The sequence below is a fragment of the Carcharhinus amblyrhynchos genome, chromosome 14 (genome assembly GCF_965287045.1).
Source record: "Carcharhinus amblyrhynchos chromosome 14, sCarAmb.v2.hapA, whole genome shotgun sequence".
In the NCBI taxonomy this organism is placed as follows: domain Eukaryota; kingdom Metazoa; phylum Chordata; class Chondrichthyes; order Carcharhiniformes; family Carcharhinidae; genus Carcharhinus; species Carcharhinus amblyrhynchos.
In genome coordinates, this window is record NC_137337.1 from 53,700,776 (window position 1) to 53,727,840 (window position 27,065).

The window sequence follows — 27,065 nt, forward strand, 5'->3', positions numbered from 1 at the left end:
CCCTCCGTGAACCATCTTCCTGACATGACTGCCTCTGTATCCATCGTCACACTGTATGCAGCTCTCTGTTGTTAACACCATACATCTGCAGCTACTTGGGTGAGTCACGTGCCCAGAGAGTCCATTCCAGTGAGAATTGCAGTAAGTGGCTGAAGATTGTGACTTGCAAAAGTGGCACTATTTTTAGTCCCATTTTCTTGTTAGTTTGGTACGTAGAATTTTTTTGGGAAGATGGCCCCCAAATGATCCTGAGAGATCTTGACAGGGTGGATGTGGAGAGGATGTTTCCTCTTCTTGGAGAATCTATAACTAGTGTTCCCTGTTTAAAAATAACTCTCACTTAAAGCAGAGTTGATTTAATTTTTTTCTTTCATGGGGTAGTGCATCTTTGGAAAATACTTCCTGAATAGGTGGTGGAAGCAGAGCCTTAGACTGTCTTTAAGGCAGAGGTGGATTGATTCTTGGTAAGCAAAGGGGTTGATAGATTATCGTGGTTAGGCTGAATGCAGATTTGAAGTTACTATCAGATCAGCCAAGATCTTATTAAATGATAGAGCAGGCTCAGGAGGCCAAATGGCTACTCCTGATCCTTGTTCATATGTACGGGTCACATGTTGGGAACTGTCAGTTACATATGAACACTAAAAGCTAAAATTGTACTGAATAGCTTATACTGTAGTCACTTGCTAGTACAGACTTTGGGGATTTCTGAAGGTTTTTGCCTTGCATTCATTAGGGCAGAATTCCAGGAGTATCCAATACCAAAGTGAATAACAACCTTTACTGCATTAAAAGAGTGTGCCATTTGTTGGCAAGTGGACTCTGGTAGAGGTGTTGCCATGGAGAATACATCAGGTGACAGTTAACTATCAAGCTTTTCTTTAATTCAAAGCAGGCAGGTCAGCTCGGAACAGGGCATTGCCATGGGGAATGAACAAGTAAACGGCTATCCCCAAGCTTTTTTGTTGAAATGTTGCAATGAAGTGAGCATGCTCTTTCTGTTTTCAAAGGATAGAGTCCTTTGTATGAATATATATGTTCTGGCTTAAGTGAGCAAAACTGTGAACCCCACTGATAATCTTCAGTTGGTTATTAGTGTAATTTGGTATGTTCTGAGTTTTGTAAACATGGACTAATTGAGTAAGGTTAGGATTTTGCCTGTTGTGAACAGCCAAACAGTGCTGCTTGATACAATCTATTCACTGGATGTGTAGCCTAGGTACTTGGCATCAGGCCAATATTTTGTTTAGTGGGCAAGAAAGCTTAGCATACAAATCAAATAATTGCAAATGGGTAGGGGAAAGATTCCATCAATGCATCTGGGAAAATATGTGAAAAATCTAGTGCTTTTGAAAGTAAACTATGTAAAATATCATAGTATTTATAGTATAGAAACAGACAGTTTACCCCAATCTGTCTTCTGGTTGCCAACCCATCTACTGGAAACAGATTATTTTTGATGGAACATCATGACAAGTTCCGCCTCCAAGCCCCACACACTATCCTGACTTGGTCCTTCACTCTGGCCAGGAACTCTCTTCTGAACAACAATGATTGCACCTGCATTATGTAGACTGCAGCAATTCAAGTAGCTCACTGCCACCACCATCCCAAGGGCAGTTAGGGATGGGAAACAAAACCAGCAATGCCCATGTCCTGTGAAAGAATAAATATAAAAAACTGGAGTAACTAAAACATTCATGATTTTGAAACCTCAGTCAAATCTCCCTTTAGTCTCTGCTCTAAGGAGAACAGCCCCGGCCTCACTGTTCTCTCAATATAAGTGAAGTTCCTCATCCTTTGTACTACTCTAGTAAATCTCTTCTGCATTTCTCCAAGACCTTGAGATCCTTCTTAATGTGAAGTACCCAAAAGTAAACATTTCTCCAGCTGAGACCTAAATGTTGCTTTATAAAGATTTCACATAACCACCTTGACTTTGCCCTCTATTCTCTTAATTAAAATCAAGTTTCCATACATTTTTCAATAGCCTTCTCAACTTAATCTGCCACCTTCAAAGATTTGTGTCCACATGGCTCCAGATTTAGGTATTCCTGCACTGCCTGTAAAATTGTACTAAAGATCATACTGCCTCCCCTCATTTTTCTTACCAAAATAAATCACTCATGCATCTCTGCATTAAATTTTGTCTGCCTTATGCTTAGCATTCACTGGTTTTGTTCTTTTGAAGTCTGTTCTTATCCTCTTCACTATTTACTACATCACTTGAGTTTGATCTACAAACTTTGAAATTATGCCATGAATTCCTGGTCATTAATATGTTTCGAAAAGAGGTCCTAATCCTGACGTTCGGAGAACAGTCCCTACAGATTGAAAAACAATCCCTTCACCACTATACTCTAATACCATGTTAATTTTGTTGACCAGCCTATAATGTAAGTCTTTGCCATACTTATGATCCACATACAAAGCATCAAAACACTACCCTAATCAACTTTCCTGATTAATTCATCAAAGAACGCTATCAGATTAGTCAAACGGAATTTGTCTATAAGGGCCAAAACGTCAGTTAATTTTGTTCTGACTGTTAACTCATGAAATCCATTGATCACATGTCCCTGTGTGCTAAATCTGCAGTCTGGAAATTGTAACATTTAAGGTACAGGATATTGCAATGCTTGTTACAGTTTTCCTGTCAAGTAACAAGGGTGGACTCTCTCGGAGTGTTTGACAGGGCGCCAGATCAGTTCAAGGATTGGTGAACTTCTTGAGACAGTCAGTCTATCAGTCATAAGTGTCACAGAGACAGGAATAGTAAAATAAGTTAAAAGAAGGGAGCAAAGAACAAGGCTCCAAATTAAAAGAACAAGTTGCAGTTAGCAGGCTAACTCTGCACTGTGGGCTGCCAGGCAGAAGTACCTCTTTGGAGAGTGGAAGAATCCATAGAATCTCAACAGTGCATAAGAAGGTATTTCAGCCCATCAAATCTGCACTGACTCTCGGACAGAGCATCTTACCCAGGCTTTATCTCCGTAGCCCCATATATTTACCCTGTTAATCCCCCTGACTGACACATCTTGAGACACAAAGGGGCAATTTAGCATGGCCAATCAACTTAACCTGCACATTCTTGGAATGTGGGAGGAAACCGGGTCACCTGGAAGAAACCCACATCGGCATGGGGAGAATGTACAAACTCCACGCAGTTATCATATGAATCATGGAATTGAATCTGGATCCCTGGCCCTGTACGGCAGCAGTGCTAACGACTGTGCCACTCTGCAGTAATGCTCGATGCAGCGGAAGAGCTGAAATTGTGTGCGAGACCTGGTGTTTGAGTGTACTTGGAATCTAGGGAGAAGGAATCTCAGAAGATGGGATTGAAACCTTTTAGGTGGGCCATTGTTAAAGCCATCTAGGTGGGAGAGGTGTTTGGAGAGAATTCCAACAGATCTTCAAAGCTGAATTGGGAATCCTTTGTGAGACAGAGTTTAAACAAGAATGTTTGATTTGGTATTTACTGATGTTCAGTAGGTTCTTGAGAAATCCATGAACTTTGTCATGATTACATCTGTCATTTACTCTCCAATGTGGTGTGTCAGATTGCAGTTCATCTGTTAATTCACAAGTTCTTCATATTGCTCTGAATGTTATAGTATAAGATACAGATTGCATTTTTTTCATCTTTCTGAATTTGTGTAGTATAGTAGTCTTTTCAAAACCTGTGGAATCTTGTGCTTTTGATCCAAAAGCAGGAGTCTTAAATTTCAACCCTTATCTATCTTAAAATGTTTTAATCCCTAATTTGATCTCCCTTCATGTACTGGAGTCTGGTCAAAGATCATAACCGGTCTCTAAAATCATCCCAAAAACCTATGTTAAATCACTGTTGGGTTTATCCCTTCCTTTTTCTTTAAGTAGTATAACACTTGTAGTTTACCAGACACTTGGCATAATTTCCAGTCAGTAATGTGCGCATATACATGAGCCTCAAGAAACAGCAAAAATAGCTGTGGGCTTTTTTACATTTTCAACAATGATAATTCATGAAATTTTAGATTTCTTAATGAGAAGTATAAAATCTGCCGTGGAATATTCAGTAATTTTAATTGTTGAAAGAATCATAGAATGGTTACAGCACAAAGGCCATTCAGCTCATTGTGTCTATGCTGGCTCTCTGCAAGAGCCCCTCAGTCAGTCCCACTTCCTTGCCTTTTCCCATTAGGTCTGCAGATATTTTCTCTCCAGGTGCTTATCCAATTCCCATTTAGAAACCATGATCTGCCTACATCATAATGTCAAGCAACAGCACGTTCCAGATCCTAGCCAATCACTGCAATAAAGAATTCTTTTTCATGTTATCATTAGTTCTTTTGTTAATCCTCTGCTTCTTGACTCTTCACCAATGGGAATAGCTTCTTTGTGTCTAGATCCTGAGCACCTCAACCAAATCTCCTCTCTGCCTTCTCTGAGGAGAACAGTGTTCTGCCATCAGCTTTGTAAATGAAGTCTGACATTCCTAGAAATAATTTCTGTGCCCCTGAATCCTTCATATGCTTCCTGAAGTGTGGTGCCCAAAGTTGGATAAAATAGTCCAGTTAAAGCCAACTTAATGTTTTATAAAGGTTCACTATACCTTTTTTTCACTCCATGCCTCCATTACTAAAGCCCACAATCCCATGTACTTTTTAGCTGTCTTCTCCACCTGCCCTGCCACCTTTAATGATGTTTGTTGTATGTAACCACATGTCTCTGCTACTGCAGCCTTTTTTAGAATTGTACCCTTTTACTTATATTATTTTCCCTGTTCCTCTGACCAAGATGAATTATTTTGCACAACAGTGCATTGAATTATATCTATCATGCTTCTGTCTATCCCACCAAGCCAGCCTATGTTCTCTTGAAGTCTATCACTATCCTCTTCACAGTCCACTATACTTCCAAGTATTGGGTTATTTGCAAATTTTGAAATTATACCTCGCATAGGGCAGTCTAGGTCATATATTTGTAGGGAAAAACTAGTAGTCTTGGTACTATCCTCCACTGTATAGCTTCCTCCAGTTTTTATCATTCAGCTGTACTCTTTTTCTTGTCAGTCCCTTGTATGTACATTTGTTTCTGGCCTACTCCATGATAAGAGAAAGATGAAGCCAATTTGGCATTTCTAATTCTGTTTGTGTTGTCTTGTTTTAAAATCGAAGATAATAAAATAAGATATTTTACAAACTCTTACCCCCATCCCCAATTCAAACTAAATTGGATGATTATAGTTGAGAAAAAACATTTGAATCAATGTTAAATACGTTTGCTACGTGGGAGTCCTGTATAAATTTTACTCAGACATTAGGAGCATGGATTAAATTGTAAATTTTTTTTACACCTGATATTGGTGTTTCTGCTTCTTGCTTTGATTTTTCTTCTAATTTTGCAATCAGTATTATGTTAAGTAATTTTATGTATTGTTTAATTTTGTTTAGTTGCTTAAAAGTAAATTCTAATGCTGTTCAAATTAGTCTTAATTAAAACCCAATTACTTTATTTAATCAGTTAAAATCTAACAACATTGTGAGGGCATTACTTTAGTAGCTTCTTTGTGTTCTTCTGTTTTCAATGCCATACCAGCCTAAAACATATGTACTAAATAGAACATGGTTTTGTTAAAGGAATCATAACATAGTACAGCATCGAAGGTAATTCAGCTGATGAAGTCTGTTGGCTATATTTCTTTTCCCCCCACATTCAAGTGCAGAGACTTGTGTTTATAATTTATTCTTTAAATCAATAAGGTTCCAAATGCTGAAAATAGAGTATCACAGATTTATCACAGTATTACGTCTAAGGCAGTACTTAAAAAGAAGTCCAGGGATAACTTGATGTTCCTGTGCAAGCTTCAACTTGCATGAGGTTCCCATGCAAGCTTCAACTTGTGTTGGGCAATTATGGGTGGTGCGGTGGCACAGTGGCTAGCTGTGTTGCCTCACAGTGCCAAGAATCTGGATTCAATTCCTGGCTTGGGTCTGTGCAGAGTCTGCATGTTCTCCCGTGTCTGCATGGGTTTCCCCAGGTGCTCTGGTTTCCTCCCACAGTCCAAAGGACATGCTGGTTAGGTGCCTCGGCCATGCTAAATTCTCCTTTAGTGAACCTGAACAGGTGCCAGAGTATGGCGATTGGGGGATTTTTACAGTTACTTTACTGAAGTGTTAATGTAAGCCTACTTGTAACACTAATAAATAAACCTAAAACTTTAAAACTACCCTGCACCTGGAACCCACAAAACTCCAATATAAAGTAAGAGAATGTTAATGGTTCTGACTTATTAAATTAATCAGCCAGGAAAAGTTAGCAGGGTTAAAACCAATTCTAAATCTTGGATAACTAACTGTACTACTGGTTACCCTCCACAAACTGCCCACCCCTAGCTGACTACCCCCATGACAACCCACTCAATCCTAGAATCGTAGATCCCTACGAAAGAGGCCCTTTGGCCCATCAAGTCTGCACCGAACACAATCCCACCCAGGCCCTACCCCCATACCCCTACATATTATACCCACTAATCCCTCTAACCTACGCATCCCTGGACACTAAAGGGCAATTTCTTAGCATGGCCAATCAACCTGACCCGCACATCTTTGGACTGTGGGAGGAAACTGGAATACCTGGAGGAAACCCACGCAGACATGAGGAGAATGTGCAAACTCCACACAGACAGTGACCCGAGCCAGGAATCGAACACAGGACCCTGGAGTTGTGAAGCAGCAGTGCTAACTGCTGTGCAACCATGCCGCCCTATCAATCCTGACTCCTCCCTCTCCCACGTCAGCTTACTCCCTCACCCACTGATCTTACACAGTTACCGATTCTCTGACAACAAAAACAGAAAATGCTGGAAAATGTTTGACCATTTGTAGAAAGAGAATAGAGCCAATGTTTCAGTGGGAAGGATCATCCAGACTCTATTCTCTCTCCAAAGATGCTGTCAGAGCTGCTTATGTTTTGCAGCATCTTCTGTTTTTGTTTCAGGTTTCAGATTCCAGTTTCCACAGCATTTTGCTTTTACCTATTCTCCTAATGTGTTAAAGTAGCAGGGATGTTTAAACGTAATGGTATACACCTGCTAGTGTCATAAAAAATGGGTGTGGCTTTATGCCTCCCTGCCGTCCCTACAATATACTAAAGAACTCCAGGAGAAACTACATTGCACATTTCTCAGCAGGTCTACATCAAAAGCCTGGACAAGAAATGTAGAGCTCCAAAAAACAGGAGTGGAATGGCAGCCTGATGATTGTCATTTCATGGAAGATTTGGCCTCATTTTGCTGCTTTCGTTGATGGGCTAAATCAAGTGCGGAGTTCAGTATCTTAGCCCTTTACACATCTGAATTTTGCCTACAAACCATCAATCTTCACATGTTTATCTTCATTCCTGTATTTGAAATTCCATACTACATAATTGTTAAGTCCCATATTTTAACTGGTTTCGTATGATCAATAACTTAAGCTTCCGGTCAGTAACGAGCTTGCTTACATTATGACCTTATCCTTTGTTTCTTGATAGAATAGCAATCTTGTGTAGCAAGTGAAACTTTCATTATGTCAGCCTTTGATCCAGTACCATTCTGTACCAGTCAGTGTCTTACTTCTACAGAAACTCCAATTAAAAAGTAATGTGTCTTAAACTTGCTTAACAGACAATGGCAAAGGTTACAAATATTACAGTATGAACATAGATCAATAGATAGGTTAATAGATTTTAGAGTTGCCTGATTAGCCTTCATGTTGCAGTCAAAACCAGCCAAAAAAAATGGTTGCCTGTTTAATTATTTCTGCCTGCGAATACAGAGCTATATACAGGTAGAGAGATACTAGCAGACTACTTAGCAGTTATTTTAAAATGCGCAGCTCTTTTAATCTGTCTATTGTTCATAGAATCCTACAGTGCAGAAGGAGACCATTCGGCCCATCAAGCCTGCAGCAACTCTCTTGACAGAGCATCTTACCCTGGACCATTACCCTGACCCTTTTCCCATAACCCTACATATTTGCCCCACTAATCCCCCTAACGTATACATCTTGAAAGACTAAGGGACAATTTAGCTAGTGCAGAAGGAGGCCATTTGGCCCATTGAGGCTGCATTGATAACAAACACACCCAGACCATAAATATTTAAACTGCTAATCCCCCTGACATTAAGGGTCAATTTAGCATGGCCAGTCAACCTAACCCACACATCTTTGGACTGTGGGAGGAAACCCATGTAGGCACAGGGAGAACGTGCAAACTCCACACAGTGACTCAAGCCTGGAATTGAACCCATGTTCCTGCATCTTTTTAAAGTTTATTTATTCATCACATGTAAGGCTTGCATTAACACTGCAATGAAGTTACTGTGAAATTCCCCTAGTTGCCGCACTCCAGCGCCTGTTCGGGTCAACGTACCTAACTAACTGTAACTGTCTCAGACTGTGGGAGGAAACTGGAGCACCTGGGGCATTGGGACCGGTTCTGGGGAGGTGGGACCTGTACAAATTGAATGGGTTACACATGGGCAGCACTGGACATGGGAAAATGTTTGCTAGAGCAGTTGGGAAGGGTTTAAACCAATGTGCCAGGGAGATGGGAACCTACGTAAAGAGTCCGAGAAGGAGGGAGCAAGGACAAAATGTGAGGAAAATGTTCCAACTACATCAAAAATCAGAAAAAAAAGTTAAAAGGAAGGAGAACTCGGGAGATGTTATTCGTGGAAGTGTTAGAATTCACAAAGAAGGTACAAAAGCTAGCGTAAGGACACTTTATCTGAATGCTTATAGCATTCAAAGCAAGGTAAATGAGTTGACAATACAAATCATTTCAAACAAGTATGATTTGGTGGCCATTACAGAGGCGTTGTTGCAGGATGGTCACGATTGGAAGTTAAATATGTAGGGGTATCAGACTGTTCGGAGGGACCAACAGGAAGATAAGGGAGGTGGTGTAGCTCTGATATTTAAGGATGACATCAGGACGGTAGCGAGAGATTATATAGGTTCTATGGAAAAAAAAATTGAATCCATTTGGATGGAAATTAGAAACAGTAAGGAGAACAAGTCGCTGATCGTCTATAAGCCACCAAATCATGGTGGGACGAGAAACGAACAGAGAAATAACTGATGCATGTAAAAATGGTACAGCAGTTATCATGGGGGTTTTAATAGAACATAGAACATTACAGTGCAGAACAGGCCCTTCGGCCCACGATGTTGTGCCCACCAGTTAAAAAAACAATGACCCTCTAACCTAAACCAATCCCTTTCCATCCATAAACCTATCCACGGATCTCTTAAATGCCCCCAACTAGGCGCATTTACAACTGCAGCAGGCAGGGCATTCCAATCCCTCATCACCCTCTGGGTAAAGAACCTACCCCTGACATCCGTCCTATAACTACCCCCCCCCTTAATTTAAAGCCATGCCCCCTCGTGCTAGCTTTCTCCATCCGAGGAAAAAGGCTATCACTGTCCACCCTATCTAAACCTCTAATCATCAAATCTACACAAATCAAACATCTAATCTACACATCAATTGGTCAAACCACGTCAGTCAAGGCAGTCTTGAGGAAGAGTTCATAGTATGTATCTGTGACAGTTTCCTTGAACAGTATGTAATGGAACCTGTGAGGGAGCGAGCTATCCTAGATCTGGTTTTGTGTAATGAGGCAGGAAAAATTAATGATCTTACAGTTAGGGATCCTCTCGGAAGAAGCGATCACAGTATGGTTGAATTTAAAATAAGATGGAGCATGAGAAAGGAAATCCAATACCAGTGCCTTCTGCTTAAACAAAGGAGACTACAAAATGATAAGGGAGATGTTGGCTAAGGTAGACTGGGAGCAAAAACTTTATGGTGGGACAATTGAGGAACAGTGGAGGACTTTCAAAGCCACCTTTCACAGTGCTCAGCAGGAGTATATACCGGTGATAAGGAAGGACTATAGAAAAAGAGATAATCAGCCATGGATATCTAAAGAAATAAAGGAAGGTATCAAATTGAAAGAAAAGGCTTAGAAAGTGGTAAAGATTAATGGGAAACTAGAGGATTGGGAAATCTTTAAAGGTCAATAGAAAATCACGAGAAAAGCTATAAAGAAAAGTAAAATGCATTATGAGTAAACTGGCTCAGAATATGAAAACAGATAGCAAAAATTTCTACAAATATATAAAACGAAAAAGAGTGGCTAAAGTAACCATTGGCCCTTTAGAGGATGAGAAGGGGGATGTAATAACTGGAAATGAGAAAATGGCTGAGGCATTGAATAGGTATTTTGTGTCAGTCTTCACAGTGGAAGACACAAATAATATGCCAGAAATTGTTGACAAGAAGGCAGGTGAGGACTTAGAAACTATCATTACCACGAAAGTGAGTGTGTTGGGCAAACTAATGGGGCTAAAGGTAGACAAGTCTCCTGGCCCTGTTGGAATGCATTCCAGGGTACTAAAAGAGGTGGCAGGGGAAATAACAAATGCATTAGTGGTAATTTACCAAAATTTGCTGAACTCTGGGGTGGTTCCCGCAGATTGGAAAACAGCAAATGTGATGCCACTGTTTAAAAAAGGAGATAGGCAGAAGACGGACAACTATATAGGCGTGTTAGCTTAACTTCTGTAGTAGGAAAAATGCTTGAACCTATCATCAAGAAAGAAATAGCGAGACATCGGGATATAAATTGTCCCATTGGTAGGGCGCAGCATGGGTTCGTGAAGGGCAGGTCATGTTTGACTAATTTGGTGGAATTCTTTGAGAACATTACATGTGGACAATGGGGAACCTGTGTATTTGGATTTCCAGAAGGCATTTGACAAGGTGCCGCACCAAAGACTGCTACATAAGATAAAGATGCACGGTGTTACGGATAATTTATTAGCATGGATAGAGGATTGGTTAATAAACAGAAAGCAAAGAGTGGGGGTAAATGGGTGTTTTTCTGGTTGGCGATCAGTGACTAGTGGTGTGCCTCACGGATCAGTGTTGGGACCTCAATTGTTTACAATTTACATCGATTATTTGGAGTTGGGGGCCAAGTGTAGTGTGTCAAAATTTGCAGATGACACGAAGATGAGTGGCAGAGCAAAGTGTGCTGAGGACACAAAGTCTGCAAAGGGATACAGATAGTCTAAGTGAGTGGGTGAGGGTCTGGCAGATGGGGTACAATATTGGTAAATGTGAGGTCTTCCATTTTGGTGGGAATAACAGCAAAATGGACTATTATTTAAATGGTAAAGAATTGCAGCATGCTGCTGTGCAGAGGGACCTGGATGTCCTTGTGCAAGAATCACAAGGAGTTGATTTGCAGGTGCAGCAGGTAATTAAGAAAACAAATGGAATTTTGTCCTTCATTGCTAGAGGGATGGAGTTAAAAAAACAGCGAAGTTATGTTGCAGCTGTGTAGGGTGCTGGAGAGGCCATACCTGCAGTACTGCATACAGTTTAGGTCTCCTTACTTGAGAAAGGATATGCTGATGCTGGAGGGGGTGCATAGAAGATTCACTAGGTTGATTCCGGAGTTGAGAGAGTTGGCTTATGAAGGTAGACTGGAGCTATACTCATTGGAATTCAGAAGAATGAGGGGAGATCTTATAGAAACATATAATAGATAAGACAGAGTAGACAGAGGGGAACCGGTGGATGTGGTGTTTTTCGATTTCCAAAAGGCGTTTGATAAGGTGCCTCACAAAAGGTTGCTGCAGAAGGTTAGGGTGCACGGAGTTGGGGGTAAGGTGTTAGCATGGATAGAGGATTGGCTGTCTAATAGGAAGCAGAGAGTTGGAATCAATGGGTGCTATTCTGGTTGGTGATCAGTGGAGTGCCGCAGGGATCGGTGCTGGGGCCTCAACTGTTTACCATTTATGTAGATGATCTGGAGGAGGGAGCTGAGTGTAGGGTGATGAAATTTGCTGATGACGTGAGGATGAGTGGAAAAGCAAATTGCTTGGAGGGTGTGGAAAGTCTGCAGAGAGATCGGGATAGGCTGAGTGAGTGGGCAAGGACCTGGCAGATGCAGTATAATGTTAGCAAGTGCAAGGTTATCCACTTTGGTAGAAATAATAGGAGAGATTATTATTTAAAAGGCGAAAAGCTGCAGCATGCTACGGTGCAGAGGGACCTTTTACAGAGACTTACTATCTTGTTTCTAGGTTCATGCAAGGACCTGGGGGTCCTTGTGCACGAATCGCAAAAACCCAGTCTGCAGGTGCAGCAGGTGATCGAGAAGGCGCATGGAATGTTGGCCTTTATAGCGAGGGGGATAGAATATAAAAGTAGGGAGGTCCTGCTGCAACTGTACAGGGTACTGGTGAGGCCGCAGCTGGAGTACTGTGTGCAGTTTTGGTCGCCGCACTTGCACAAGGATATCTTGGTCTTGGAGGGAGTGCAGAGAAGGTTCACTAGGCTGATACCGGAGATGAGGGGGCTAGCCTATGAAGAGAGACTGAATAGACTGGGTCTGTACTCGTTAGAGTTTAGAAGGCTGAGGGGGGATCTTATAGAGACGCATGAGATAATGAAGGGGATAGATAGAGTAGGGGTAGAGAGATTCTTCCCGCTCAGAAAGGATAGCAGGACTGTAGGGCACAGCCTCAAGATAAGGGTGGGGGGGGCAGTTTAGATTGCTGTTGAGGAGGAACTTCTTCACTCAAAGGGTAGTGAATCTCTGGAATTCTCTGCCCGTTAGTGGTGGAGGCGACCTCACTGAATATATTTAAGTCAAGGGTAGATAGGTTTCTGATAGAGGAATTAAGGGTTATGGGAAGAAAGCGGGAAAGTGGAACTGATCCTCTTCAGATCAGCCATGATCTTACTGAATGGCGGGGCAGGCTCGAAGGGCGAGATGGCCTACTCCTGCTCCTATTTCTTATGTTCTTATACGAACATAAGTGGAAAGTTGTTTCCACTTGCGGATGAAACGAGCGCTAGGAGACATGGCCTCAAAATAAGGGGAAGCAGATTTAGGACTGAATTGAGGAGAAAATTTTTCACAAAGGGTTGTGAATCTGTGGAATTCCCTACCCGGTGAAGCAGTTGAGGCTACCTCATTGAATATTTTTAAGGCAAAGATAGATAAATTTTTGAATAGTAAAGGAATTAAGGGTTATGGTGAGTGGGCGGCTAAGTGGAGCTGAGTCCACGAAAAGATCAGCCATGAACTTATTGAATGGCGGAGCAGGCTCGAGGAGCCAGATGGCCTACTGCTGCTCCTTGTTCTTACGTTCGTGGTACTGTGAAGCAGCAGTACTAACCACTGTGTTGAATAGCCTTCCAGTGTGTATAGGTAGCAGTGAGTATGGAAGATGGCATTATAGAATCAATTGTAAATGGAGCCCATCAGAATAATGGGTCTTAAGGCTTTTACATAATTATTATAGTCTTAAATCAATGCAAGCAAATTTAGATTTTTTTAATTTTTAAAGAAATACATTGGTTCAACTATAAATTTATAAATATCTGACATTTATTTGAAGTATGATTTTTTTTGTCACCGTTATACTTTTGAAGTTAAGAAATGAGGCTTCCGAGGCTATAGTTTGTGACTCCATTATAACCCTTAAAAATTAATGTGACTCCAGATGCCAGCAAAAACAAAACAGCAATGGAGCAGCATATGAGCATTAAATTTATAGTTATTGAACTTCACATTATAGTTCAATATCATATAAGTATGGGAAATATGCTTTTAAAGTGCTGTGTAAAATTTATGTAAAATACATGTATATTCATATAGGTTCCAGCCAAGATCTCCATATGTACTGGTGACAAGATTCAATGAAGCTGATGATCCACATGCACCCCCCCATTGTAATCAGACCCTGGCCTCACCCCCACACACAGTAATAGCCCCATCTCCTCTTCTCTCTCTCTGTCTCTCTCCCCCCACCCCCCCCCAGCACACACAGTAAGCACCTCTTTTTCGTTGTCAGTCTCTCTCTCTCACTCACTCTCTCTCTCACACACACACACACACACACACACACACACACACACACACACACACACACAGAGACACACACACATCAGTCAGCTCTCCCCACCTCCCACCCCATGTGCACATGCACAGCTCCCTCCTCCCATATACACATGGAAACTTTGTTTTTATTTGTTTTATTATTGTCACTTATTGGGATACAGTGAAAAGTATCTCAATACTATACAGACAAAGCATACTGTTCATAGAGTACATGGGCGGGAAGGGAAAGATAGGAGAGGATGCAGGATGTAGTGTTACAGTCTTAGCTAGGATGTAGAGAAAGCCAAATCTGTAAGAGATTGAAATAGAACATTATAAGAGAGTTAGAGTTGAGCTTAAAAGCGTAGAATGAGAGTAAAAGATAGAATTAGAAGGTATGCTGAGGACAGCTCACAAGATGTCACCTTGCTCAGGCAGCTCCTTGAATGATTGACAAGTGAACTGCTGTCGGCTTTTTCTTCCCACATACACTTATAGTGTTAGCTCTGTCTTTCCCCTCACATACACAACAGCCAGCTTCGTCTTCCCATATACACAGGCAATAATTCCTTCGCTGTTTGGTGACAATGATGCAGTGGATCCAGGCTATCATGCCAGAGTTTCCTCTCATAGTTGCCATTGCTGTATTGGAGGAGGGACCGCTCATGACCCCAGATGCTGTTTCTGCAACCGCATCAGGGATCGTGACTGACAGTTTGGGAACCACTGCTCTAAGCTGTAGAACAAAAACAAAGGGCCCAGTACTGGGAAGACGGTATTTAACAAAAAAAATACTAGTCAGTCTTGAATTACTGGTGCCTGCAAAGGAAATGGCAGGTCAGTTGGGTGCCATGGGCTCTTTCAATTAAGAAAATGAATCATGGAATTCCTGTACAGAGCAATTTCAGTACTTGGTACAAACAAAACAAAATTGCAAGTAAGTTACTCCTACCAGCTTTTCTCAGAACAGTGCAAAGTCAATTTACATCGGAGCTTGGCTCATTCAGCAAAGTCAAGAACTAAAGCTTACAATGACTTGACAAAGATCCTTCAAGATCATTACTCTCTAAAGTCACTGATCATCGTGGAACAGTTCAAGTGGAAGGCTCAGTTTGTGGCAACCTTAAAAAACGCTGGTAGAACATTGAGTTTGTTGAGTCATTAGAAGAGATTCTTCAAGATCGTCTAGGTTTTGGTTTCCAAAATGAGGCTATCCAAAGAAGATTGCTTAACGAGCATGCTTTGACTTTAAGGGCAGCAGTGGAAATCACAATGTCGATGGAACTGGCTTCACAATTTGGTGCAGGAATGAAGATCCACAAGTTGGAGATGGCCCATAAGAAATCAACATAGCAACAAGCATGTCACAGATGTGCCAAAATGGGCCATTCAGTGAGTGAATGCTGGAGGAAGGATAGTAAATGCAAGAATTGTAGCAAAATGGGTCACATTGGTAAAGCTTGTTAGGCTAGACCAGTTTCCCTTGAAGAATGTTCAGAAGAGGTTTTTGGATACCTTCCAGAGAAACAAGTTATATTCTACAAAATAATTTATGACATGGAAGAAAAGAAAGAAGAGAATGTCCAGAAATATAATGAAAAGCTCCAACTGAGCATTTTATCCATGCACGATGAATCACTAAGGATAGTCCAACGGCTGCTGAAAAGCGGCCCATGGGGGATCTGCCTACTGAGATAATATGGTCTGAAGTTAGAAATAGGAAAGAGGTGGTCACATTATTAGGAGTTTTCTGTAGGCCCCCAAATAGTACTGGAGGTGTGGAGGAGGAAGTTGCAAAGTAGATTATAGATAGGTGTGGGGGTTACAGGGTAGTTGTCATTAACTTTCCTTTTTAGGTCGAATAGTTCGGATGGGGCAGTTTTTGTAAGTGTGTGCAGGAGGGTTTCCTGACACAATATGTGGATAGGCTGAAAGAGGTGGGGCCACGTCGGACTTGGCACTGGGTAACGAACTGGGCCAAGTATTAGGTTTGCTTGTGGGAAAGCACTTTGGAAATGGTGACCACAATACGGTGTCTTTCATTATTGCAATGGAGAGGGATGGGGCTGTACGACAGGGCAAGTTTATAATTGGAGGAGGGGTAATTATACGATTAGGCAAGAATTAGGGAGCATAAGATGGGAACAGAAACTATCAGGGAAAGGCACAAATGAAAAGTGGAGCTCTTTCAAGGAACAAATACTGCATGTCCTTGAGGTAAGTCCCTGTCAGGCAGGGAGGAAATGGTTAAGTGAGGGAACCATGGCTCACAAAAGAGGTTGAATGCCTTGTCGAGAGGAAAAAAGGAAGCACATATAAGGATGAGAAAACAAGGTTCAGTTGGGTTGCTTGAGGGTTACAAGGTAGCAAGGAATGAGCTAATAAAAGGGCTTAGGAGAACTAGGAAGAGGCATGAGAAGTCCTTGGCAGGTCGGATCAGGGAAAATCAAGGCTTTTTTACTCTTACGTGAGAAATAAAAGAATGACCAGAGTGAGGTTAGGGCCAGTCAAGGATAGTACTGGGAACTTGTGCATAGAGACTGGAGAGGCGAAGAATGAATACTTTTGTTAAGTGCTCACCAAGGAGAGGGGCCATGTTTTTGAGGATGAGTGTGTGATACAGAATGATAGGCTGGTGGAGGTAGATGTTCTGAGATGTATTAGCAATTTTGAAAAACCTGAGGGTTGATAAGTCCCCTGGGCCAGATGGGATACATCCTAGGATTTTTTGGGAAGCAAGAGATGAGATTGCACAGCCTTTGGCTTTGATCTTTGAGTCCTCACTGTCCACAGGGATAGTAAAAAGTCTGACAACACCAGGTTTTAGTCCAACCTATTTATTTGATAATATACTCACTAGCTTTCGGGGTTACCCCCTTCGAAGGGGGTAACGCCAGTTTACGCCAGTCCAACGCCGGCATACCCACATCACAGGGATAGTGTCAGAGGAGTGGAGAGTGGCGAATGTCGTTCCCCTGTTCAAGAAAGGAAATATAAATGACCCTGGTAATTATAGGCCAGTTAGTCTTACTTTGGTAGTCGGTGAGTTACTGGAAAAGGTCCTGAGGGATAGGATTTATGACCACTTGGAAGATGCAGCTTAATCTGGGATAGTCAGCACGGATTTGTGAAGGGTAAGTCTTGCCTCACAAATATTCTTTGAGGAGATAACGAAGTGTGTAGATGAGGGTAGAGCAATTGATGTCGTATACACGGAATTTAGTAAGGTGTTCGATAAGGTTCCCCATGATAGGCTCATGAAGAAAGTGGAGGTGTGGGATAGAGGGAAATTTGGCTGATTGGATAAGTAACTGGCTATCTCATAGAAGACAGAGGGTGGTGGTGGATGGAAAATTTTCAGACTGGAAACCAGTTACCAGCCATGTACCACAGTGTGCGGGTTCTCTGCTATTTGTGATTTTTATCAATAACTTGGAGGAGGGGGCTGAAGGGTGGGTCAGTAAACTTGCTGATGACACCAAGATTGGTGGAGTAGTGGATGAGGTGGAGGGCTGTTGTAGGCTGCAAAGAGACATTGATAGGATGCAGAGTTGGGCAGAAAAGTGGCAGACAGAGTTTAACCCTGAAAAGCACGAGGTGATTCATTTTTGGTAGGACAAATTTGAATGTGAATTACAGGGTCAACGGCAATGTTCTGAGGAATGTGGAGGAACAGAGAGATCTTGGGATTCATATCCACAGATCTCTGAAGGCTGCCACTCAAGTGGATAGAGCCGTGAAGAAGGCTTATAGTGTGTTAGCATTTATTATGTGGATATGCCGGCGTTGGACTGGGGTAAACACAGTGAAAAGTCTGACACCAGGTTTTAGTCCAACCGATTTATGATGTCTTCAACACATCATTGATGAAGACGAACATCTCGCCAGGGCCATCCCCACACCCCCACTTCTTGCCTTCAGACAACCACGCAACCTCAAACAGACCATTGTTCGCAGCAAACTACCCAGCCTTCAGGAGAACAGTGACCACAGTACCACACAACCTTGCCACAGCAGCCTCTGCAAGACATGCCGGATCACCGACATGGATACCATCATCACACGTGAGAATACCATCCGCCAGGTACACGGTAAATACTCTTGCAACTCGACCAACATTGTCTACCTGATACGTTGCAAGAAAGGATGTCCCGAAGCATGGTACATTGGGGAGACCATGCAGACGCTACGACAACGGATGAATGAACATCGCTCGACAATCACCAGACAAGACTGTTCCCTTCCTGTTGGCGAACACTTCAGTGGTCACGGGCGTTCAGCCTCTGACCTTCGGGTAAGCATTCTCCAAGGCGGCCTTCACGACACACGACAGCGCAGAGTCGCTGAACAGAGACTGATAGCCAAGTTCCGCACACGTGAGGACGGTCTCAACAGGGATCTTGGGTTCATGTCACACTATCTGTAACCCCTGTGACTTGCCCGGGTTTGCAAAACCTCACTTACTGTACTGTCTGGAGACAATACACATCTCTTTAACCTGTGATCAGTGCTCCTTCCACACACATTGTCAGCCACTTTAGGACTTGAACAGCAGGTTAGGTGTAAAGATTCGCATTCTAATCAGTAATCTCTAAACTGTCTGTGCTTTATATGCTCTGTCTGAGGCCAGAACACTCCATTCACCTGAAGAAGGGGCTAACCCGAAAGCTAGTGAGTTTACTATCAAATAAATCGGTTGGACTAAAACCTGGTGTTGTTAGCGTTTATTAACAGGTTTGAGTTTAAGAGCCATGGAGTTATGCTGCAACTGTACAGGACCTTGGTGAGACCACATTTGGAATATTGTATGCAGTTCTGGTCACCTCACTATAAGAAGGATATGGAAGCATTGGAGCGAGTGCAGAGGAGATTTACCAAGATGCTGCCTGGTTTGGAGGGTAGACCTTATGAGGAAAGGGTGAGGGTGCTAGGGCTTTTCTCTTTAGAGTGGAGGAGGATGAGAGGCGACTTAATACAGGTGTATAAGATGATAGAGTAGACGTTCAGAGACTATTTCCTTGGGAGGATGTGGCTGTTACTAAGGGGCATAACTATAAGGTTCATGGTGAGAGATATAGGAGGGATGTCCAAGGTAGATCCTTTACTCAGAGTGGTTGGAGTGTGGAATGGATTGCCTGCTGTGATAATGGAGTCGGACACTTTAGGAACTTTCAAGCGATTATTGGATAGTACGTGGAGCACACCAGAATGACAGGGAATGGGATAGCTTGATCTTGGTTTCAGACAAAGTTGTGCATGACATAGAGGGCCAAAGGGCCTGTACTGTGCTGTACTGTTCTATGTTCTATGTTCACTAAGGTTCCAGTTGACTCCGAAGTTAAGTGGACAACCTGTTAGAATGGATGTTGATAATGGTACTGCTGTATTTTTGATTCCTGAGATTACATACCAACAAAAGCTGAAGCATCTTCCTTTAAAACCAGCTATTGTGATGTCGAGGACAGACACAGACGAGATCGTGCCACTTAAAGGTTACATCATGGTCAACAGAATTGAATGGACAAATGGTGGAGCTGCCTCTCCATGTGGTCCGTGGTAATGTTCTAGCTTTATTTGGTGACAACATGATTGGGGAAGCTAAAACTTAACTGGAGTGCTGTCAACAGAATAGTCAATGCCAAAACAGACCAACAGTACTTTCTGGATAAATCGAAGAGTATATTCGAAGAGTCACTCGTCTCAATGACGGGAGTTCAAATGAAACCAATCAAAAAGTCTCATTGCAAGGGCAGCACGGTGGCACAGTGCTAAGCACTGCTGCCTCACAGCACCAGGGACATGGGTTTGATTCCCGGTTTGGGTCACTGCATGAAATTTGCACGTTCTCCCCGTGTCTGTGTGGATTTCCCCGTGATATGCGGGTTAGGTGGATTGGCCATGTTAAATTGCCCCTATGCATCAGGGGGACTAGCTCGGGTAAGTGCATGGGGCAGTATAGATAGGGCCTGGGCAGCATTGTGGTCAGTGCGGACCCGATGGGCTGAATGGCTTCCTTCTGTACTGTAGGGATTCTATGAAGAGAGATGCCATGTGCAATTTGTCATGAGGCCGAAGGAAGATTTGTATAACTTGTTAACACGGGCACGTCAGTGGGCTAACCCCATTGCCCTGTCACAAAACCAGATGGTTCAGTTTGTATTTGTGGTAACAACCATAAATCCAGTGTTATGTGCTGATTAATATCTGCTTCCTTTAGTTGAAGATTTGTTTGCTGGGATATCAGGTGGGCAGAAATTCAGCAAGATTCATCTTTCACATGTATATTTACAGATGAATGTATCTGCTGAATCTGAACTATTGCTTATTATTTTTTGCAAAGATCTTTTTCATTGTAAAACAATACTTGAATTATTTAGGAACAACATTGGAGCATTTTCAAGCATATGGTCTGCATATCAACAAAGAGAAGTGTGACTTTTTCCAGACATCAGTCCAGTATTTTGACCAATTTTTGATAGTAAAGGCCTACATAAAGCACATAAAAAGATGGAAGCTAATTTTGAAGCACCATCTCCAATGAATGTGACACAACTGAGGTCCTTTCTAGGCTTAGTAAATTGTTATGGCAACTTTGTTCCTGACTTAGCTACATTATTGAAGCCATTGCATAATTTACTGTATGTGGTACAGTGATGGGACTAGACAGTAGAATGTGAGAAAGCAGAGGATATCAATGATGCTTTGCAGAATCTGAACTATTGGATCTTTTAATCTAAAGCTTGCATTACTGCTTGCTTGCAACACCTCATCTTATGGAATGGGGCAAACATTTGCATGTTATGTCTTTGGGAGAGGAACGGCCATTAGCTTTTGTTTCACACGCTCATGATTCTTGCTAGAAGAAGAAGCATTAAGCATAACTGTTGACATATAAAGGTTTCATCATTGTTTACATTATCATCATTTCATATCATTGACTTGATCATCAACCTATAACTACCATTTTTGGGCTGTATGAAGGTATACCTTTGTTAGCTGCTCGCTGATTGCAGAGATGCCACTGATCTTACCTGCATGCTCTTAACGATTTAAAGTATCGTCAATCAGGGTGCTATGCTTACGCTGATGCATTATCATGCTTGCTTTTACCTGTCGGGCTGGTGACACCAACTAGTTTTGCTAATATTCTTCCACCTTTTGCTGGTGGATCATTTGTCTATGATAGCTTCTCAAGTTCAGGAATATATCAGAAATGATTCCATGATAGGGAAGCTAATGGATATGACATTCAAAAGAATGATAGGTGGAATGCATTGTCTACATCCTGATTTGAAACCACATGTCAAGAAAACTTGTGTTAACTATCCAAGGTGGGTGTTTATTATATATTGGGGAATACAAGAGATAATTCCTCCTAGTCTGAGTGGAAGTTTGAACAACTACATGAAGCATGTCCTGGTATAAACTGGATGAAGGAGTTAGTATGTAGTTATTCTTGGTGACTGAGATTGAAAAAAAGTGGGACAGTGTCAGTCTTCTGCATCATTAAAAATTACACCATCATTGTCTTCTTTGCATCCTTGGGAGTGGCCTAAAATGCAATGGCAGCGATTGCATGTTCATTTTGTTAGTCTGTTTGAGGGTTACATCACCTTAGTCATAATTGATGCACTCTCAAGTGGCTAGAAGTTATTGTGATATCTAGTTCAGCTAAACAAACCATTGAAAAACTTGAAGAAATTTTTCCAAGACTTGGTATACCAGAACAGATTGTCAGCAATAATCATTCACAGCTTACTTGGGGTCAAAAAGGTGGTGGTATTGGGGTTCTTAAGAAACATTAAGGTGGGCAAATCCCCAGAGCCTGATGGGATATACCCCAGAATACTGAGAGAGGCAAGGGTGGAAATTGCTGGAGCCCTGAGAGAAATCTTTATTCTCATTGGCTACAGGGGAGGTCCCAGAGGACTGGAGAATAGCCAGTGTTGTTCCTTTGTTTAGGAAGGGTAGCAAGAATAATCCAGGTAATTACAGGCCAGTGAGCCTTACATCAGTGGTAGGGAAATTATTGGAGTGGATTCTTCGAGACAGGAATTACTGCCACTTGGAAATAAGTGGTTATATTAGCGAGAGGCAATATGATTTTCTTAAGGGAAGGTTGTGCCTCACTGAGTGTTTTGAGGAAGTGACAAAGATAACTGATAAGGGTAGGGCAGTGGATGTTGTCTTAATGGACTTCAGTAAAGTCTTTTCACCTTCTGCACTAATCTGCCAGGAGGGACCTTGTCAGTCGCACAGGATCAGAGGTGAGCAAGCAAGCTGCATACAGAACTGGCTCGGTCACAGAAGACAGAGGATAACAGTGGAAGGGTGCGTTTCTGAATGGATGGCTGTGACTAGTGGCATTCCACAGGGATCAGTGTTGGGACTTTTGCCATTTGTAATATATATAAATGATTTGGAGGAAAATGTAATTGATTTTGTAAGTTTGCGGACGGCATAAAGGTTGGTGGAATTGCGGATAGCGATGAGGACCGTCAGATGATGCAGCAGGATATAGATTGATTGACAACTTGGGCAGGGAGATGGCAGGTGGAGTTTAATCTGGACAAATTGTGAGGTGATGCACTTTGGAAGGTCTGATACAGATGGGAACTATAGAGTGAATGGCAGAACTCTTGGGCGTATTGATAGGCAGAGGATCTGGGTGTACACAAGTACACAGGTCACTGAAAGTGGCAACGCAGGTGGAGAAGGTAGTCAAGAAGGCATATGGCATGCTTGCCTTCTTTGGCCAGAGCACTGAGTTTAAAGATTGCAAGTCATGTTGCAGCTTTATAGAACCTTAAGGTTAGGCCACACTTCGAATTCTGGTTGCCACACTACCAGAAGGATGTGGAGGCTTTGCAGAGGGTACAGAAAAGCTTTACCAGGATGTTTCCTGGTATGGTGGGCATTAGCTGTGAGACAAGGTTGGAAAAACTTGGTTCGTTCTCACTGGAACGACGGAGGTTAAGGGGAGACTTGATAGAATTCTGTAGGATTATGAAGGGCATGGACAGAACGGATAGGCAGAAGCTCTTTTCCACAGTGGAAGAGTCAATTTCTAGGGGGCATTAGTTCAAGCTGCGAGGTTCAAAGTGTAAAGGAGATGTATGGGGCAAGTTCTGTACACAGGGTGGTGGGTGCCTGGAACTTGCTGCTGGGGAAGGTAGTGGAAGCAGATGCAATAGTGACTTTTAAGGGGCGTCTTGACAAATACATGAATAAGGTGGGAATAGAGAGATATGGTCCCCGGAAGGGTAGGGGGACTTGATTCAGTCGGGCAGCATGTTTGGTGCAGGCTTGGAGGGCTGAAGGGCCTGTTCCTGTGTTGTAGTTTTCTTTGTTCATAAAAATTTGAAGATCATCACAATGGTATTCAGCACTATTCAATCTATCATCCAGTGGATTACCCGAAAAATTCATACAATCCTTGAAACATTATTTGAAAGCTTTAAAAGAGCAATGTTTGTCATCATGTCATGTGAATACTTTTTTGGCATTTTATAGAAACACTACTCACGCGTTTACCCAATGTTCACCTGAATTACTACTCTTAAAAAGAAAATTGAGAACTATGTTTGATTTGTCATTATCTACAGAAACTTCAGAGATAATAGAGTGTCAACAACAATTTCAAGTTGCTAGATGAAAATTGGGGGCAAAACAGTGCTCATTTCAACTGTGAGATTGGGTATTAGCAAGTAATTATGCCACAAGTGAGAAATTGATGCCATCTGTAGTTTTAGCAAATACAGATCCAATTTCTTACATGTTTCAAACCAAAGATGACCTAGTATTTTGAAACCATAGAATTCTATAGTGCAGAAGGAGGCCATTCATCCCATGAGTCTGCAACAAGTCTCTGAAAGAGCATCTCGCCCAGGCCAAATCCCCATAACCCTGCATTTTTACTACGGCTAATCTATCTAAGCTGCACATCTTTGCATCGTGGGAAGAAATTGGAGTACTTGGAGGGAACCCACACAGACGTTTGGACGACATGCAAATTCCATCCAGTCACCCAAGGTCAGGATTGAACCTGGGTCCCTGGTCCTGTGAGGCAGGTGTGCCACACCATGCTGACCAACTGTCGATGCCTCAAAATTACTTTCCCGAATCTTCGCCAGAAGTACAAACTTAAGTCCCTCGTGTGAATGTTACCACAGAAGACTTAGTTGAATCTGAATTGCGTGATGATTGTGTCTGTGCTACTATACCACCTGAGATTGATGCAGAATTAGTTCCAAGATAAGAAGCGTTTACTGAAGTTCCAGATCATCCTTCTAGGGTATGCCAAATTCGAGGACAACCAAATTTCAGGATGCCGTATACAACCAAAGAGGAGTTAATGCACTTCTGACCGACTTCTCTATTTATTGTGTATAATAATTAATGGTGCATAGAACTGAGTCTAGAGTTTTATCGATCCTGTGTATAATGTCATAGTAATTTGTTGTCATGACCACAGAAATAAAGGGGAAAGGAAGTCATGTACTTATGTGGTTGCATGATACCTTTTAAGTTCCGTTCTAATGATTTGATGGTGATGCCACTGGGGCATTTCATAGGCTACTAGTTTCATTTTCTTCTCTGTACTGCCAACAGCTCTTATAAATCCATTGTTATTTTGAATCTAAATGTGCAAACCATGCTTTTTCCTCATAACAACCCCTACTTGCTAAGACATTACAGCTTCTTCCAAAAGAAAAAATGCAATGGTTTAAACATTCTGGCTACGTTTGGTGGAGAATGGACAAAACATTTAGCTCACTAATGGATCTTCTTCTCTAAAGAGAGAGCAGTTGGGAGCATATTTTCTACAGCATCTTCCCATAGTCATTCAATGTTATAAATAAGTTAATTCTGCTTACAATCTTTCAAAAAAATACCTTCTTCCTTAAGAAAAGAGAATATGTGCATCCTGTTAAGATTGGTCACTTGATACTGACAGAGTATTTGACATTCATGTCATTTCTGACTGTGTTGGTGAGCAAAGTAATGTCAGGTCATTGCTACGTGTAGAATTGGAGGAAAGTTTTTCTTCTGATTTTCTTTGGGATGACCTGGAAGTTGTGGATGGGATAGGGTAAAGGTGTAGTTGAAATTCTCACAAACATTAAGACTCAGAAAATAGAACACTAAATTTGTAGGATAAGAATATGGCCACAAGAAATACTGTGCAGAATCACTTTTTGCAATAGTGTTCCCTTCTGGCTGTGTACTGCTTTTCTTGATGGGATCTTGCTATTCTAATCTTCTAGTGACGTATGTTTGCTTTTCTAGAAGAAACCAAAGAGACAGAGGTGCCACCTGTGCCTCAGAACAGTCAGTTGACTTGGAAACAAGGCAGACAGTTGCTCAGGCAGTGAGTACTATGAACTTTATTTGCACTTATCACAGTTTCTAAATTAGCATTTTAAATAAATAGATTTGGAATAGATTTATATTGGCCCAAAGCCTCTGACCGAGTCGGAACCCCTATGTCCAACTCTGCCAGGAAACTACTCACTCAGCTGCATGCGTTGAAAAGACTTTGACTTCTGATGGTGGATCTTGTAGAACATTCTCAGCACAGAAATCCTCAGAAGCAATGAGGATCTGCAAACAACTAAATTCCCTTTTTTTTTACTGCACCAGCTGCTATATTCTGATAAGTGTTTGAAAGTCCACATCGTGTTGGTGAATGTGAGATTAGGTGGATAGCGAGGCAGCTGGGTAGGTTGGCAAGTGGTAGGTGCATAATTGGGGATCTAGATTGAGGGGTTAGCAGGTCTGGTCAGTGGGTTCAGAAGGGTAGTTAGGTGGTCGGGTCTTCTCAGTTTGGGTCAAGGGGGTTAGGTAGTGGGGGTGCTAATCAGTTCAGGAGAGCCGGGGGCTAGGGGCTAGTCAGGTGGTGTTGAGGGAGTCAAGTGGCAGGGGATTAGTCAGGTTGGATCACAGGATGGGGCGGTGGGGTTGGGAGGGTTGATGTCAGGTGGTGGGGATGAGTCAGGTCAAGGTTTAGGTGGGTGGTGAGGGCTAGTCAAGTCGCGCTGGTGGTGGCGAGAGAAGGAGGGTGGTGAAGGGGTAGTGAGAGATATTTGGGCTTGGTGGTGGGTATTTATGGAGTCAAGGCGTGGTCATGCAGTCATTTAGGTGTTAGACTCAGAATTTTCCATTATAACATTTCCTGAGTAACAATATAAAACCACAGAATTGTTAAATGCAGGAGACTATCAGGCCCATTGTGTCTGCACCAGCTCTAAGTGAACATTATGACTTAATGCCATTCCCTGCCTTTTCCCATACCCCTGCATATTGTTTCTAATTAAGTAAGCATGTAATGCCTTCCTGAATGCCTCTTTTGAACCTCCCTCCACCACACTTCCAGACAATGCATTCCAGACTTGTGTGAAAAAGTATTTTCTCACATCACATTTGCATCTTTTGCAAATCGCTTTAAATCTGTGCCCTATTGTTCTTGATTCTTTTATCAAAGGAACAGTTTCTCCCTATCTACTCTGTCTAGCCCCCTTGTGATTTTGAATATCTCTATCAAATCTCCACTTAGCCATTTTTTTCTTCAAGGAGAATAGTCCGAGCCTCTCCATTCTACTTTCGTAACTGAAGTTTCTCATCCCTGGAACCATCCAGGTAAGTAAGCAAGTTAGAACTGTCTGAAGTCTCCGACTCTAATTCTGAGTCGAAGACTTTTTCGGACAGTCCTGGGGAGAAGGGGAATTGCCCATCAGAAGTTTAGTTAATTTTGAAACAAGTTGCTTCCTTTTACCTATTAGCTAATGGAATATTTTATCAGTTTATATTACACACTCTTAATAGTTATTAATTTAAATATATACTTTAATAATGCGATTCAAGGTTTAGTTGGGTAGTGAGGGCTAATCAAGTCGCGCTGGTGGGGGTGGGAGGGTGGTGAAGGGGTAGTAAGATATATTTGGACTTGATGGCAGGTATTTATGGAGTCAAGGCGGGGTCATGTAGTTATTTAGGTGTTAGACTCAGAATTCTCCATTATAACATTTCCTGAGTAACAATATAGAAGCACAGAATTGTTAAATGCAGGAGAACTATCAGGCCCATTGTGTCTGCACCAGCTCTCTAAGTGAGCATTATGACTTAATGC

General features: G+C 42.0%; 1 protein-coding gene across 4 annotated transcripts in view; it reads left to right on the top strand.

The window, feature by feature from the left end:
* The window catches only part of strn3 (striatin, calmodulin binding protein 3), a 270,890-nt gene that overhangs the window by 106,304 nt on the left and 137,521 nt on the right, over nucleotides 1-27,065 (top strand). For all 4 annotated transcript variants that reach the window (XM_080202888.1, XM_080202891.1, XM_080202890.1 and 1 more), the window contains exon 4: nucleotides 25,226-25,307. In XM_080202888.1, the coding sequence (XP_080059014.1) occupies nucleotides 25,226-25,307 (82 nt within the window). The remainder of the gene's footprint in view (nucleotides 1-25,225; nucleotides 25,308-27,065) is intronic.